This window comes from Lactuca serriola, chromosome 7 (assembly GCF_051521515.1).
Source record: "Lactuca serriola cultivar US96UC23 chromosome 7, Lser_US96UC23_V15, whole genome shotgun sequence".
Taxonomy (NCBI): Eukaryota; Viridiplantae; Streptophyta; class Magnoliopsida; order Asterales; family Asteraceae; genus Lactuca; species Lactuca serriola.
Window position 1 is genome coordinate 6,543,362 of NC_136414.1, and position 16,069 is coordinate 6,559,430.

A 16,069-nucleotide genomic window follows, 5' to 3' on the forward strand; every position below is an offset into this window, starting at 1 on the left:
TTAGAGCTCTGACTAAAATCAAAGAAATTGTTCATAAAGGAAGAACGATAAGCGGACCTGCAATCATCAGAGCTGGAGGTGAAGCTGCTGCAGGCGAAGGTTGCGTCGAGGTGTAGTCGGAGGTTGTGTCTTAGAGAGATGTAGTCGGAGGTTGCGTCGAGGTGTAGTCGGGGAGCAGCTTCGCAGGCGAATCAGGTTGTGAAGGGAAGAAGAATCGCACAGAGGGGGAGGAGAAGAGGAGGCGTGTTTTGGTGAAGGGTCGATGTTAGGGTATATTGGGAACGCGTCTTTTTTGTTTAAATTCAGATGATGTTTAATATCTGAAAAATTAAGAGGTATTTAGAGTTTTAAAAGGTAAATATTAAGAGGCAAACAAACAATCTTAATCTAAATTTTTAAGACATTGCCTCTTAATTTTTACAATTAAGAGGTAAACAAACAGCTCCTTAGTGGCGCAACTTGTTACCCGTTTATCTTCTTATTTGTTGTACGATGATAATTAATATGAGCCTATTAAAAAATAGATAATTATAATATTGTGATACGTTTGTTAAAATTACTATCGAATAGATTAATGATGCGTTATTATTAGTTAGAATAACTATACGTTATAAATATATGTTCTTGAATTAAATAATGTTTGTCCAGCTATAGTCTTTTAATTTTTTTTATGCCAGTCTTAAGTTTTTTAGGTATACAATTTCTACTAAATATTGAAAATTTAGGTGGATAAAAAAAAACAAACCTACCGAATACTAAAATTGCCATGTGAGCAGCTACTTTATAAATGATTATATAGTGTCTTGAAAAAAATGGTTAGATTTTATAGATATTGATACATTTTTAGAGTATATTGAAAGTAAGAAAACGTTGTTGATCACTTGATTGTCATTACAAACATCCAATTATGTTAAGCATATTTTATATAAGGACAATCACAGCATAGCTTTAAAATTTAAAGGACTGAAATTGCACATTAAACAAAATTAGAGCTGATTATCACCGTAGGTTGGTTGATACAAATCTGATCAAGAAAGAGCAACAAATCATTTGGGGGGAAATGGCGGCAACCGTCGTATCGAAAGAGATGCCTCCGGAAACCGTCGCAAAGGTCACTGGATTCTTCATGAGCGTCGGCGGTGGCTCCGTAGTTCCAGAGAAGTATGAAGGCGAGCGAGTCCACCCCGATTTGATCCGAAGCCTGCTTAAAGTTCAACACATCCATCGTGGCCGGCTAACCTGCATCCTCACCGTCAAACCATACGTTTGCGTAATTTATCTCTCTCCCTCTATCTCTATATATCTCTCTCTCCCTCTATCTGTGATTACAGTTCTTTGATAACGATTTATTTCCCTCCCTCAATGTTTCTATTTATTTCTGTAATTTGTGGTTATTTTGGTAAATTCGAATTTGGTCAAACTATAGATCGAGGTCACACGATCGTTGGAATAAGTTCGAAATTGCAGTCGAAATCTCGATTTAGTTCCTCTATAAATGGTGGAATCTCTATCATCAATTCAGTTCATATGAATAGTCGAATTTAACCTAATAAAGTGATATTAACTTCCAAACTCGTGTTGAAATTTGGGTTTATGATGCTGTAATGTCATGTTCATTGTTACTTCAGAACGCTTACAACACTTTACATGGAGGAGCAGTTGGATCAATAGCAGAGATTGTGGCCATAGCTTGTGCTAGAACTGTTGTACACAAAGATAAAGAGCTTTTTCTTGGTGAATTGAGCGTCTCTTATCTAGCTGCTGCTGTGAACCAAGTATGTGTTTGATCCAATTAAAGCTGTTGTGATTATCGAGTATTGAGTGTTGATATGATATTGAAATGCAAATTGTTTGTATATGAACAAACAGGCAGAAGTGATGATTGATGCGTCTGTGGTGAGGAGTGGAAGGAATTTGACAGTAGTTGCTATAGAGTTCAAGCTAAAGGATAAGGAAATATTGACTTACTTGTGTCGTGCTACCTTCTATAACATGCCTGTTGCAAACCTATGAGGAATATTAATATATTATACAAATATTACAGATTAATTGTAATATATATCTCAATTATGTGCTTTATTTCATCATGTTATTGTGTTTTAAGTTATTGAAACATAAAAATCAAATTTAATATATATCAGGAACTACTAGTAACTCAATTTATAATATAATACAAGTAACAAAACCTTTGAACTAAAGGTGTTATGATTACCAAACATCCGTGACCAAATTTTAGTTTGGATTAGGAACGATCTTCAGGGTTCATATTGTGGTTTTACCTGTTGAATGTCCACCTACACGATGAGGAAGATCTATCAATGTTTTAATGCATTCTAGTACCAAGAAAATCATAATAATGACGTTTTTCCCATAATAATGACCCTTAACTCTTCTCGTTAACCAAGAAGCCATCAAAGGGACAAACTTTGCAAGAAACAAAATATTTGAACTAAAAGGTGTTATAATTAGCAAACATTTGGGACTAAATTTAATTTAAGTTGGGGATAATTGTCAAGGGTCATATTGTGTTGAAGGTTCACTCACACGATGAAGAATATATATCAACATTTTAATGCATTCTAGCACCAAGAAAATTTTCATAGAGACCTTTCTCCCCTAACAATGACCCTTAACTCCTCTTGTTAACTAAAGAACCAATAAGCTATAGCTTAACTTCTATTTATAAATAATTAAACCAAAGATTAAGAAGCACAGTTATAGAATATGACATTTCCACATAAAGTTTTTGTTGGCTTTGGAGGTTTAGAAATGTATTTTGTTTTGAGTTTTTAATATATTAAGTGGTTATCGTTTAAGCTTCGAATCACCATCAAATGAGTACAAGGAAAAAAGTCAAATACAAAGGATGAGTGTTTTATCTAGGATTAAAAGAGCTTTCAATCTAAAAACGTCACTGAAACCATCTTTTTGAACCCTTCTGAAACTTGCTTTATGGCATCTTAGATCCTTCTGAATGAGAAAGGAAGAATAAGGGGGAGAAAAGGGAAGAAGTGAGTAAATTGAAGATCTATTGATGGCGGCAAGGATGTTTGATTATGCAACTAAGAAAGATAGATGTTGAACAAGAAGAACGATAGAGAAGATAAAGGGTCAATGTGAGAGGGTGGAAAACCACGTCAGCCATTAAGCTCAGTCAGCTACCACAATGGCAGCCATGTGGTGTAACGTCCGCAATTTCGGGCTAGACGTTTAAGATATAATAAATAATCTTAGCTAAAGATGTATCGTAATTAATATCTCGTGGATATAAGGAGCGCTTAAATCCAACTTCGTATGAAAAAGTTATGCTTCTTCAAAATTTCACGATCAACCCAACACAGATATGTGCGTCATAAAAAGTGAATCGAAGATAGGTTGCTTATTATCGTAAGTAAACAAAATGAAAGTTGTAGTATTCGTAAAAGCGAAAACGTACATATATTAAGAACGGCTAAATCTGACTTCGTATGAGGAAGTTATGATTTTTCGAAGTTTCAGTATAGCAGTGTGCGACACATATATCGAAATTTAAATTTGTTGAGTGTTAGCCAAAACAATCTAAACGAGAATTGAAGATCTCGTAAATATGAACTCGTTGATATAAAGACAGTCAAGAATGAAGTTCGTATGAAAGAGTTATGATTTTCGCATAAACTTTAATAGTCTAATCTCTATTAAAATATGAATTTAAAATGGAGTAAGAATTTGCTGTTGTGATCTAAAGGAAAGTTGTAGAGCTCGTCGAGAGGATTTTGGGATATAAAGAACGTTGAAAACGGAGCTCGTATGTAAAAGTTATAGCCATCCAAGATGTGCAAAAATTACTTAGTCTGATGGTGTGGCAGCTGTTAGAGGTGGCACGTGTCCATGTTATGTTGTTCCATTCTCTGCGAGACAATGTGACGTGGCACCACGAGATTGAGACACGTGGCAGCTTCTAGAAGAGGCAGATGAAGACACGTGTGTGTGTGTTCCATTGTGTGATTGAAGCTTGAAAAGAGGATTTTGGAGAGAGAAGGCTTAGAGGAGAAGGGTATTGGAGCAAGTGGAGTGTGGAAATCAGCTCTTATCTCAGTCATCGTCTTCTGGAGGTAACCAAATCGCCTTTCTTATTGTGAATCTCTTGCATTGTTGAGTTTTAGGGTTTTTGGTGAAGTATTAAGTTGAAAGGTTGAGCAATGGGCTAGATCTGAGGTTGTAACTTCAAATTTGGACCCTCCCTGGATGCTAGAATCATAAAGTTGTTGTATTGGTTGTGATTGAGGTCCCTCTTAGACTCGAAGCTTCATTAACGACTTAAAATAGACATTTAGAGCCTTTATAGCCATGCATGCACGTAAAGTTTGCAACTTTACGTGATAAGTATGCCCTAGAAGCTTGGATCTGTGATTTGGGGCCACTGCATGGCTCAAATCAAGTCTGTATGTAAAAAGAACTGAATGGACTCGGCGAGTCGCAAGATGACTCAGCGAGTCATATGAAGATGGTCGTGAAGTCGACGAGTTGGATAAATAACTCGGCGAGCCCGATGAAGGTCACCATAAGACTCGACGAGTTGAAGAACAACTCGGCGAGTCGGATGAGTTTTCCCTAGATTATGTATGCGTATGTATCTGTCGAGTTGCAAGGAGGGAACTCTACGTGTGACCTTAAGTTTGATCGAGGATCAAAGGAACTCGACGAGTCACTCCGATGACTCGGCGAGTTGGAATGTACTTCGGGGAAACTCGGCGAGTAGCCAAGGGTACTCGGCGATTTAAGGTCAACATGGACTGTTGACCTTGATTGAGGACTTTGACTTTGACCAAGGGTTGACTAGTGGTTTATTAAGTACCTCGTAAGGTTAAGGACTTATGCGTATGATGTACTATGATGATAGGTGGTGGAACCTATGTTAAGTGATCCGAGAGTTGGAGTTTACCTTTCGTGTCGACATCTACGAGGTGAGTTATCATCACTATATCGATAGGGTCTACGACACCAAGGCCGACCCTTTAGTTGTTATTGTTATGGTATGTTGCATGTGGTTATGATTTGTTAGTTCAAAATCGAGGTAGACAATATGTTATGCTTTTATGATCCATAGAGATTGGTGTGTTAGAGACCTGATAGGTCGGTACTCTAGTTACAGGAGAATTCTATGATTATGATCAGTGAGATAGATATGCTTGATGTTTGTATATGCTAGTATATGATAGCTATGCGCACATGGTTATTTGCTTGTTGGTTGGGTTGAGGCGGTCCTGCTTTGTGCTGAAGGCTAACATACCCTATGAGCGGTCCGGGGAGACTGTAGGCCCACGTGGCGGACCAGTCATGCCGAAGGCTCAGGATAGATTCAGACAGACTGTAAGCCCGATAGGGCGGTCCAGCCAGGCCGATGGCCCAGTATGCATGATGATTGATTGATTATTACTGATATGGTATTGTTAGTGTGGTATTGGTATTTTCAGGGTAGCTTACTAAGCCCTCGGGCTTACAGTTTTCAGTTTATTGTTTCAGGTACTTCAGGAGTCCATGGAAAGGCGAAGGCGTGACCGTACCGCTCCTCATCCTTATGTTATGATTTTTGGGACACTCTGATGGAAAATGATTTAAAAACATTTTGTAAACGATGCTTTACGGTTTTATTTATGATTGAAAAAGTTTAAATTTGACGTAAAATTTATGGATGTTACATATAATTATTATAGTCACTAGGATTATAAAACTAGACTAAGGTTTAGTGCTCTATACGTATAGGCCTCTTTAAAAGTGTGAAGCGAAGCGCTGCTGAAACCATTAGTCACCTATTTTATCAAGTGAGGGCATAATCCCATTCATGAAACCGTTAGTCACCTCATAGTTGTTGATGTCGACTTGTGTAAGACTGTTGAAACCATTAGTCACCCATTTTATCAAGTGAAGCAAGCAGCTGTAGATGAAGAGAGACTTGACATGACACATGGCCAACCGTGATAGGGTTATCCTCATCACATATCCAACTATTTTGTTATCTTCTAAGGTGTCTGCAGCTATAAATATAGCTCTCATGGATCTGTATTCCACACACAAAATCTAGTTCCTTTTGTTATCCGATTAATCGCTTTGCGTTTATCTCTTATTCTATAGTTGTTGGAACGAGGGATATTCTGCATCAAATCTTGGCTTTTACTTTGAAGCTTACAAACTTAGAGCGACGTAAAAACCTTTAAGGATAGGAGTTTCTTTTAGGGGTGTTGCTCGGGTAAAATTTTCGGGTTTCGGGTAGAACGGGTCAGGTAGTTAGGGTATTTCCTTAAAATAATAATACCCGATACCCGACCTATATTGTAATTCGGGTTCGCGGGTTTCGGGTATTCGGGTTTTAGGTCGGGTCATGTATTTTCGGGTATACCCGAAAATTACTTAAGTGTCACTTTTGATTTTTTTAAAAATTCTTTTTTACATTTCGGTTGCTTTAATAAAAAATTAGATAACAAAATATTTCATACAATTAACAAGTACATATACGATAACAATACAATTCATTACAATAAGTTATGTGATTTTTGCATTCCATTTTAAATTTTGATAAAAAAAAAACTGTTTATGGAGTACATGATCAATGTTTGATCAAATTTCAATTAACCAAACATGTTATATGATTTAATGCAAAAGATGAATACATAAAAGTTATAAATAAACAAATTTAGCATGTTATTTAAATCGCAGGACCAATTATATACCTATATTTCAATTCACAAAGAAAAAAATGACAAAAAAACAAACATGTACATAGTTGAAAAAAAGAAATAGATCCTTAGTGCACAAAGAAAATGAAAGAGAATCTAACATCTTATTAATTTTCGTTATATTTGTTGTAATATTTTTGTTCAAAACTTGATTTCATTTTTAACAATTTCTTTTGTATTTATTATATACCATTCAAATAACGAAGCCATATAACATTTGGTTTAAACTATAAGGAACACTAATTATGTAAAATAATGATACAACTTTAATAGTTATTATAGTTTTTTTTTTTTTCTAAATCGGGTATTTGGGTGTACCCGAATTTTTTTAAACCTACCCAATAAACGACCTATTTAAATATCGGGTTACCCGATTACCCGAATTTCAAACCCGAAACCCAATTTACCCGACCTAATCTACCCGAATTCAAAACGGGTCGGGTCGGGTAATCGGGTATTAGGTATTTTCAACAGGTCTGGTTTCTTTGGCCTTCGTGAAGTCTTACACGAGTCGTCATCAACAACTATGAGGTTGGTTTTACTTTACTATTTCGTATTTTAATTTCGTCCGACAACAGAACAATCTTTCTTTTACATTTCTTATAATCAGATCTGATCGCGGATGATTGATCTAGTTTTAAGATGAAACTTGATAACTATATTAATAATCATTGGATTTATTATCTGCAACTATCAACATATAATTTTGAATATTATTTTTGCCAATATGATTGTTTGTCTTTTCAATTTAAGAGGGTGTTTGACTTAGCTTTTCACAGCCCAAAAGTCTTTTTTGGAAAAGTTACAAAAAATCAGAATTTCCTGACTTTTCCAAAAAGTTCATTTTCCTTGTATAAAACTCAAAAAATAACTTTTGCCAAACATATTTTACTTTTTTTCTTTTGCAAAAAGAACTTTTGGACTGTGAAAAACTAAGTCAAACACCTCCTAAAATACAATAGATAAAAACTTCCTACCGTATATAAGATGTTGGTGGCTTTTGAAAAGAAAATATTGATTGCAGAATACCAAGAAAAGAAAAGTGAAGCGATTTGGGGCATACAAAAACCATGAGAAGATAAACAGATATAAAGACAATTCTCTTGAGCCTTTAAATATGGGATAATGACTTAGGAGGGTAATAACGTTTCCTGTTTGTTCATTTTAGGTCCCTAACGTATTTTTTGTGCGTATTACACCATTAAGGTTATTATAACCGTTTACAAATAGTCCTTTTAACAGGAAGAAGCCGGTAAAAGGATTATTTATAAACGGTTATAACAACCTTAATGGTGTAATATACACAAAAAATACGTTGGGGGACCTAATATGAACAAACGGGAAATGTTATTACCCTCCTAAGTCATTATCCCATAAAACTATAAACCCCTATAGTAAATTTTTACTTTTTAAATAAGAAACTTGTAGGTCTTGAGGTTGGTAGTTTGGATGTTTTTAACCTTGGTCTTCTTTATAAATGGAAGTGGCGGTTTCTTATTGACAAGAGAGCTCTTAGGGTTAAAATTGTCAAATTTTGTCATAGGGAAGGTGGTGGTTTTTCGGAAGATTCGAGAATAGGAATTAGAGGGGGTGTTTGGAAAAAGATTGTAGGATCCATTAATCACCTCCATGAGAATGATTGTATTCCTTCTAATTACATGTATAGAGTGGTGGGAGTAAGACTCAAACGAGGTTCTAGAAGGATGTTTGGTGCTTGGATATTCCTCTTAGGGAGCGGTTCGGGAGGCTCTTGGGCCAATGAAAATTACATCCCTCCGGATCCCATTATTCACTTACTCGAGCATCTTGATTAAAGGCCAAAGCAAAGAGCCTCCCGAACCGCTCCCTAAGAGGAATATTCAAGCACCAAACATCCTTCTACAAGATAATCAAATTGGGTCAATTCAGCCCCTCCTCTAATCCCCCGACGCCAATGAAAATTACACCCCCCCCCCCCCCCCCCCGGGATCCCATTATTCACTTATTCGAGCATCTTGATTAAAGGTCAAAGCAAAGAGCCTCCCGAACCGCTCCTTAAGAGGAATGTCTAAGCACCAAATATCCTTCTAGAACCTCGTTTGAGTCTCATCGCCCACCACTCTATACATGTAATTAGAAGGAATACAACCATTCTCATGGAGGTGATTAATGGATCCTACAATCTTTTGCCAAACACCCCCTCCAATTCCTATTCTCGAATCGTCCGAAAAACACCACCTTCCCCATGACAAAATTTGACAATTTTAACTCGAAGAGCTCCATTGTCATTAAGAAACCGACACTTCCATTTATAAAGAAAGGTTAAAAACATCCAAACTACCAACCCCAAGACCTATAAGTTTCTTATTTAAAAAGTAAAAATTTATTATAGGGGTTTTTAGTTTTATAGGATAATGACTTAGGAGGGTAATAATGTTTCCCGTTTGTCCATATTAGGTCCCTAGCGTATTTTTTGTGTATATTAAGATTGTTATAACCGTTTATAAATAATCCTTTTACCGGCTTCTTCCTGTTAAAAGGACTATTTGTAAACGGTTATAATAACCTTAATGGTGTAATACACACAAAAAATACGTTAGGGACCTAAAATGGACAAAAAAGAAACGTTATTACCTTCCTAAGTCATTATCCCTTTAAATATTTATCTTTACAATTACTACAATCCCTAAAAGAATGTTATAACGAGTTTTTAAACTCACATTATGAAATTTGCTTTCACAACTTTTGTATTTTTGTTTTACTTTATGTTATGAAACATTTTTTCTTATATATTGGTGTGACTGATTTTTTTCTTTTATCGTATTTTGGGGCCATGACATTGACGGATGGTCTAAAATATGAAAAACTGGAACTGCACATCAAATAAAAGTAAAGGATTTGGTGGTAGACGCAAACGGCAAATCTGTCAAGCAAGAGGGAAAATCCATTTGGGGAAATGGCGGCAAGCGTCGCATCTAGAGAGATGCCTTCGGAAACCGTCGCAAAGGTCAACGGAATCATCATAAGCGCCGGCGATAGCTTCGTACTTCCGGCGAAGTACGAAGGTGAGGGAGTCCACTCCGATTTGATCCGCAGCCTGCTCAAAGTTCAACATATCCATCGTGGCCGTGTAACCTGCATCTTCACCGTCAAACCATACGTTTGCGTAATTTCTCTGTCTTTCTCTAGCGGTGATTTCACTTATTCCGTGAAATTTTCTGTTTGCGTTATTATTCTAGTCGATAACCTGGAATTTTGTTTGTGTAATTTGTGGTTACTTTTACACGTTCGAATTTGGTCAAAGTATAGATCAAGATCATAGTTGATACGATCGATATAATTTAACGTAAAAGAACGATACTCACTTCCAAAACCCTTTTGAAATCCCAATTTTAGTTGCTCTATAGTTCTGGAATCTCTTCAATCACTTATCTGTGTAAAGGGTGTTTGGCTCTGTGCAGAATAGGTATAACACTTTACATGGAGGAGCAGTTGGATCAATAGCAGAGATTGTGGCCATAGCTTGTGCTAGAACTGTTGTACACAAAGATAAAGAGCTTTTTCTTGGTGAATTGAGCGTCTCTTATCTAGCTGCTGCTGTGAACCAAGTATGTGTTTGATCCAATTAAAGCTGTTGTGATTATCGAGTATTGAGTGTTGATATGATATTGAAATGCAAATTGTTTGTATATGAACAAACAGGCAGAAGTGATGATTGATGCGTCTGTGGTGAGGAGTGGAAGGAATTTGACAGTAGTTGCTATAGAGTTCAAGCTAAAGGATAAGGAAATATTGACTTACTTGTGTCGTGCTACCTTCTATAACATGCCTGTTGCAAGCCTGTGAGGAATATTACACGTACGTTCTTTTATAATACGGTTTTCTATATAGCCTTATACAAACAAAGAGGAGGGAGGGAATCTATAACAATGGATGTGTGAGCGTGTGAAAATACCAAAATGCCCTCATGTCACATGTGCAAGGCATATGAGGAGGAGTTAAATGGAAGCCACATAACGGCAGTTGGGGTTGGGGTGAGGGATGAAGAGTGCAAATCTTAGTTTGGATTAGGGACAATCTTTGTAAGAAACAAAACCTTTGAACTAAAGATGTTATAATTAGCAAACATGTAGTTTTTTAGTCCAACTATAATACATAGACAAAATTACATAAATTGTTTTACAAAAGTCAAAAGCTCAGTCCTTAAACATAAGGTAGGCGCTTTCACGACTCACTAACCGGGGGATCAAAATCTTTATACTCAGCCGGAAGAATAACTATCGCCTATCTCTGGTGATTATACTAGAGGGGTCCTTTTTTTCAACTTTTTTCCTTTTTCAATATTGTTTTTTTCTTTTTATTTATTTACAACAAGATCACAAGAGGTCAAGATACTATCAATAATATCAAATTAAATATGGCTGTTAGTACTAATGATGCTTGGTGATGTTTCTTTCCATTGCGACAAAACCAAAATGGCTATTAGTACTAATCATGCTTCTCCATTAAAATGGCTATTAGTACTAATCATGCTTCTCCATTTACATGATATGATCGCTTTTATATTGTCGTCTGAGAAAATAAGAAGATTGAGCATAAGCAGAAGAACCAAGAATGGGGAGATCTTTGTTTCTTTTTTCTTTTTTCATATATTAGTGTTTCATTAGATTTGTGCGTTTTTTTTTTAAAAAAATGTTTAGTATTCTCAAGAATGTATTCCAATATCATTGATAAGAAACTAAAATATTCGTGAATAAAAACTTGAAATTCATTTTTCAAACGTAACAGATTCTAAAGAAATTAGCGAGATAGTAAAACAAAAGCACCAGTGGTCTAGTGGTAGAATAGTACCCTGCCACGGTACAGACCCGGGTTCGATTCCCGGCTGGTGCATATCAAGCTATGATGTTATGTCTATTCTGATGGCGGGGGGTCTATCAGGTTGTCATGTTCTTACATTGATAAAATAGGCACTTCTGAGCTTAAGTTTTTGTAACAGCTTTAACACCCGTTTTTGTGTAGTCGTTTTCTCCAGTTGGTTTTTTATTGCTTTCTTTCTTTTTAATCTACTCTCACTTCACATAACATGGTAGAATAGTATTTTTTGCAATGAATGTGTAAACCACTAAACCTATCTTCGTGCCTTCCTTCAATTTTTGTACATAATTATGTTCAACTAGTTTAACATTATTTGGATATGTAAGATGATTTTTTTTCAAATCTAAAATATGTTACGCTTATTCTTAATACACAAATTATATCATTATAACTTATAAGAGCTAAGAATTTTTTGTTTTTCTTATATCATCGTTAGTATATATATTTTGAAGCTAAGTTGTAATTTACTAAAACAAAGTTAAACCTGGATCATTCACCAACAAAGAAATGAATTTTTTTCCAAAGCTACTTTAATCTTTTTTTAGAACGGCTAACACATATTTATCTAACCATATTCCTAAATCTACATCTTTTATCTGCCATTGAAGGGGTACAATCAACAGCATGAGAAGAGACATCATTCCAACACACATGACACAGTTAACTGACAAATGTTTTGAAAGTTGATAATTAAGTTTAAAAAAAAATAGTTGGAACCATGCGTTACTACTTGATATCGAATCAAAAATATCAAATGTTGGTTTTTGTATAACTTGTTTAATTAAATAGTTAAAAAATAAACGTTTTTATGGAACAACAGAATTTTATTAAAAAAACTATCAAGAATCTAGAACAAAAAAAATTATAAATAGGCTATAGCTAAATTGAGATTACACATCCAAGTATGAAGTATCCAACAGTCAAATGTCTCAACACCCTTGCAAACAAATCATTATTTGCACCAAATATTATTACACTGTTTCTCATGCAAAAAAATGAATGTGCTGCCATGAAGGCAAATAGGGACGGAGCAGGAGTTTCATATAAAGGGGGCTTACGTCTATATTTTCTTTGGCAATATTAGAATTAACAATTCTAAGTTAAAGACAATAATCTAAACAAGTAAGTTAATAATCAAGTCATAGATCAGAATATATATATATATATATATATATATATATATATATATATATATATATATATATATATATATATATATATATATATATATATATATATATATATATAACTAACAACCCCAAAAACTCAAGAACAATTAAGGCATAAAAGTTACATAGAAACATAGTCAAATATAGAGCTATAGAGCCAAGGTGTGTGTGTGTGTGTGTGTGTGAGAGAGAGAGAGAGAGAGAGAGAGAGAGAGAGAGAGATTTTGCAAGCGAGAAAAAAATAGAGAGTTACATACAACGAGAGGTCGAGAGTTCAAGATGGAAACCGATGAGATCTCAAGACAATAAGACAACGTCTACAGAGAGTAACGATTTACGAACGGCGAATTATTATCGGTGTTATGAGGGATTGATGGATGGTGCGGAGATGACATAGAGTGGTTAATGTTTATATTTTTTAATTTGAGATTTTTCTTCTTTAACATTTTGTGGATTTAAAAAAACGTTATGTGTTTTCTTGAACATAAGTATTTTAAATTTTTGGTAGAGTCAAATTTCTAATTATGATTTTTGAGACTTTGAATTTTAAATTCAGATTATCTTTTGTGATAACTTTTTGAATAAAATGAAAACCTGAAAACAAAAATCGATAATTGTCTGTCATTATTTGTTAATTTGTAATTTGTTTAAAAAAATGATTTTGAAAGATAAAGGGGCGTGTCCATTCTTTAACCACAAAAGGGGCATGTAAGTTCTATACACAGAGAATGCATAATTATTTAATATATAAAAAAATCTATTAAGTGTTAGGGGTGGCAACGGGCTTAAATGAATTAACAACCAGTCAATGTAGATTATACGTTTATGGCTATTAGGCTTTACAGCTATATAAATTGAAACTCTTGGGGGAGGCAGTGCACCGGCATGCCCCTGCATTGGCTCCGCCATTGATGGCAAACACATAGTTAAAAAAACATGTGTAACGCTTGAATGACATCAGGATAAAGGAGTTTTTTGTGGGAAAGGCACTTATTAAGTGAAGCTTAATAACATTGTCACTACACTCACAAACATCCTTGCAAACAAGAGTTATATCAACAACGAGAAAAGACACTTTGTCAGGAATTTTTGTTCATTAATACCGCAAATTTGCAATTTTTTTTTTTTTTTCAGTTTTACCCTTTTAACAAGTTCAACCGGTCACCGCCACGTGTGTTTTGAGTGGGTTTCGTTATATGAACAACGAGAAAAGATAATTTGTCAGGAATTTGCGGTTTCACCATTTGACAGAATTTTGATTTGTTTATACCGCAAATTTGCAATTTTTTTAGGTTTTACCTTTTTAACAAGTTCAACCGGTCACCCGCATACGTGCTGAGTGGGCATCATTATGTGAACAACAAGAAAAGACAGTTTGTCAGGAATTTAACAAAAATTTTATACCGCAAACTTGCAATGTTTTTTTCGGTTTTATCCTTTTAACAAGTTCAACCGGTCACCTGCATACGTGGCACGCTATGCGTGTGTTAAGTGGACGGTAGACACGTCACATGGGTGTGACAGATCATTTTTATTTTATTAAATACTCACAAAATCTTAAGGAAATGGGGTGCATGGATTGGAACCTCCCACTAAATAATGTATATTGTGAATATCGAAACATTTTAGATGACAGTAATTTTTTATATACCCTTATTAAACGAGTTACTATCGTATTTGTACGGCTTAAACTTTAAATATCATATTTGTCCTTATTAATGTTTTAAAATATTAAATTTGTCCAAATCTATTTTTTAATAGTTTTTAACTTTTTATTATTTAATAATTTTTTCAATAATTTTAAATCATTGTAAAAAACACTGTATGGACAATAATGTCCTTACCATCTAAATGGTTTGGCAATTAAATAACACGATCGTATGACCCTCTTCCTTCCCCTGTTGCACCTTTCTTCTTACAAACAACTATTCACAGTAGGTAATTGTAATTCCTCAATATTCCTATTTGCCCTCTCTCCATCCCAATTCCTGCTTTTGATCAATTTTTACTAAGCTAATAAGCAACAGGTAATTATGTTTACTATTATTTATGTTTGTGTTTGATCATAAACTAATGACAAGAGCTGATAAAACTTAGTGTAAAAGATTCCTGCGATTTAGAATGGAAGGGTGTTATGGACCATTTAGTTATTATTATTTTTTTAGTTTTAATGGTTTAAAATTATAATTGATTATTAAATAATAAAAATTAATAAAAACTTGATTTTGGCAAATTTGATATTTTAAAACATTAAGAAGGACAAATATGATATTTAGAGTTTAGGTTTGATACATTAACTTTTTTGTTAAAAATAAAAATGGATAATGATGATGGTGTTTTTTTTAATATGAGTATTTTTTAGAAAAAAAATATGAATAAAACCAGCAATAGAGGTTATAATGGATGCGAAAAAAATATATCCGAACGATGAATTTTTTAACAAAAAGTAAAATTAAATAATTATTATGACAAGTGTTTTTTATGTTATCAGCTAATAATTATATGAAATTTTCTTTGGTTTAAATTGTTTGAAATAAAATAATGATGTATTCCTATAAGATAGTGATAGTTTTAATATATAACTTGAGGAGATAATTGCAAAGCACCAGTGGTCTAGTGGTAGAATAGTACCCTGCCACGGTACAGACCCGGGTTCGATTCCCGGCTGGTGCATTTCAAGCTATGATGATAAGCCGCTTCTGATGGATGGTCCCATCTGTGTAACGTGAATCTCATGTAAAGAGGCCCTTCTGAGCTTTCAACTTTTTTTTTTTTTTTTACAATTTTAACATCCCATGTTTTGGATGTTTTATAATTTTATCAGCCTTTTTCTTTTCGATCCAATAAAAATCAAACCCAAAATTTTGATGTTCTTCCTTTTACGCCCTATTGTTTAACAGAAGCAAATGCTGTATAGTAAAATAAGTAAATTTCTTTAGTAACATTTAACTCCATGATACTAGAAAATTTTATTCAAGAGGAACATATTATAATACAATTTACAAATATAATACATGTAGTCTATTTTTATAATTTTATGTGGTCCTTATATCATGTACATACCATAATCGTGATAATTGCTACTTACAGCTAAATTGTGAATACTTTTCTTTAGACTCATTCACTTGGAAATTATACAGCTAATAACATAAACGTTCTTTTTGGAGTTGGACCCATTTTCAAATTTGAATCCCAAATGTTTCAAATATTTATTTAATTTTTCTTCCGATTTCTCTCTTATATTTTTTCCTACTTCAAAGTTCAAATCCTTGGATTGGTTTTTTCTAATTCAGAATTTTATAAAGGTGATTCACGTCTTTGTCGATTTTA

The 16,069-nt window shown here is 34.3% G+C and overlaps 2 protein-coding genes and 2 non-coding genes across 4 annotated transcripts; all 4 read left to right on the top strand.

Annotated features, from left to right (window-relative positions):
• The first annotated feature begins 1,023 nt into the window (after positions 1–1,023).
• On the top strand, positions 1,024–2,087 carry LOC145062009 (uncharacterized). The gene is made up of 3 exons (XM_079009620.1): positions 1,024–1,270; positions 1,629–1,775; positions 1,870–2,087. Exons 1-3 carry the CDS (start codon positions 1,061–1,063, stop codon positions 2,011–2,013), a joined length of 501 nt encoding a protein of 166 aa, XP_078865746.1. The 5' UTR covers positions 1,024–1,060; the 3' UTR covers positions 2,014–2,087.
• A 7,431-nt stretch (positions 2,088–9,518) lies between these two features.
• On the top strand, positions 9,519–10,866 carry LOC145062010 (uncharacterized). Its single transcript, XM_079009621.1, has 3 exons — positions 9,519–9,858; positions 10,154–10,300; positions 10,395–10,866. The coding sequence occupies exons 1-3, from the start codon at positions 9,649–9,651 to the stop codon at positions 10,536–10,538; spliced, it is 501 nt and encodes a 166-aa protein (XP_078865747.1). The 5' UTR covers positions 9,519–9,648; the 3' UTR covers positions 10,539–10,866.
• A 648-nt stretch (positions 10,867–11,514) lies between these two features.
• TRNAG-GCC (transfer RNA glycine (anticodon GCC)) lies at positions 11,515–11,585 on the top strand. The gene has a single exon. It is a non-coding gene; the product is annotated as a tRNA-Gly (tRNA).
• Positions 11,586–15,341: 3,756 nt separating this feature from the next.
• Positions 15,342–15,412, top strand: TRNAG-GCC (transfer RNA glycine (anticodon GCC)). Its single transcript has one exon. It is a non-coding gene; the product is annotated as a tRNA-Gly (tRNA).
• Positions 15,413–16,069: the final 657 nt, after the last annotated feature.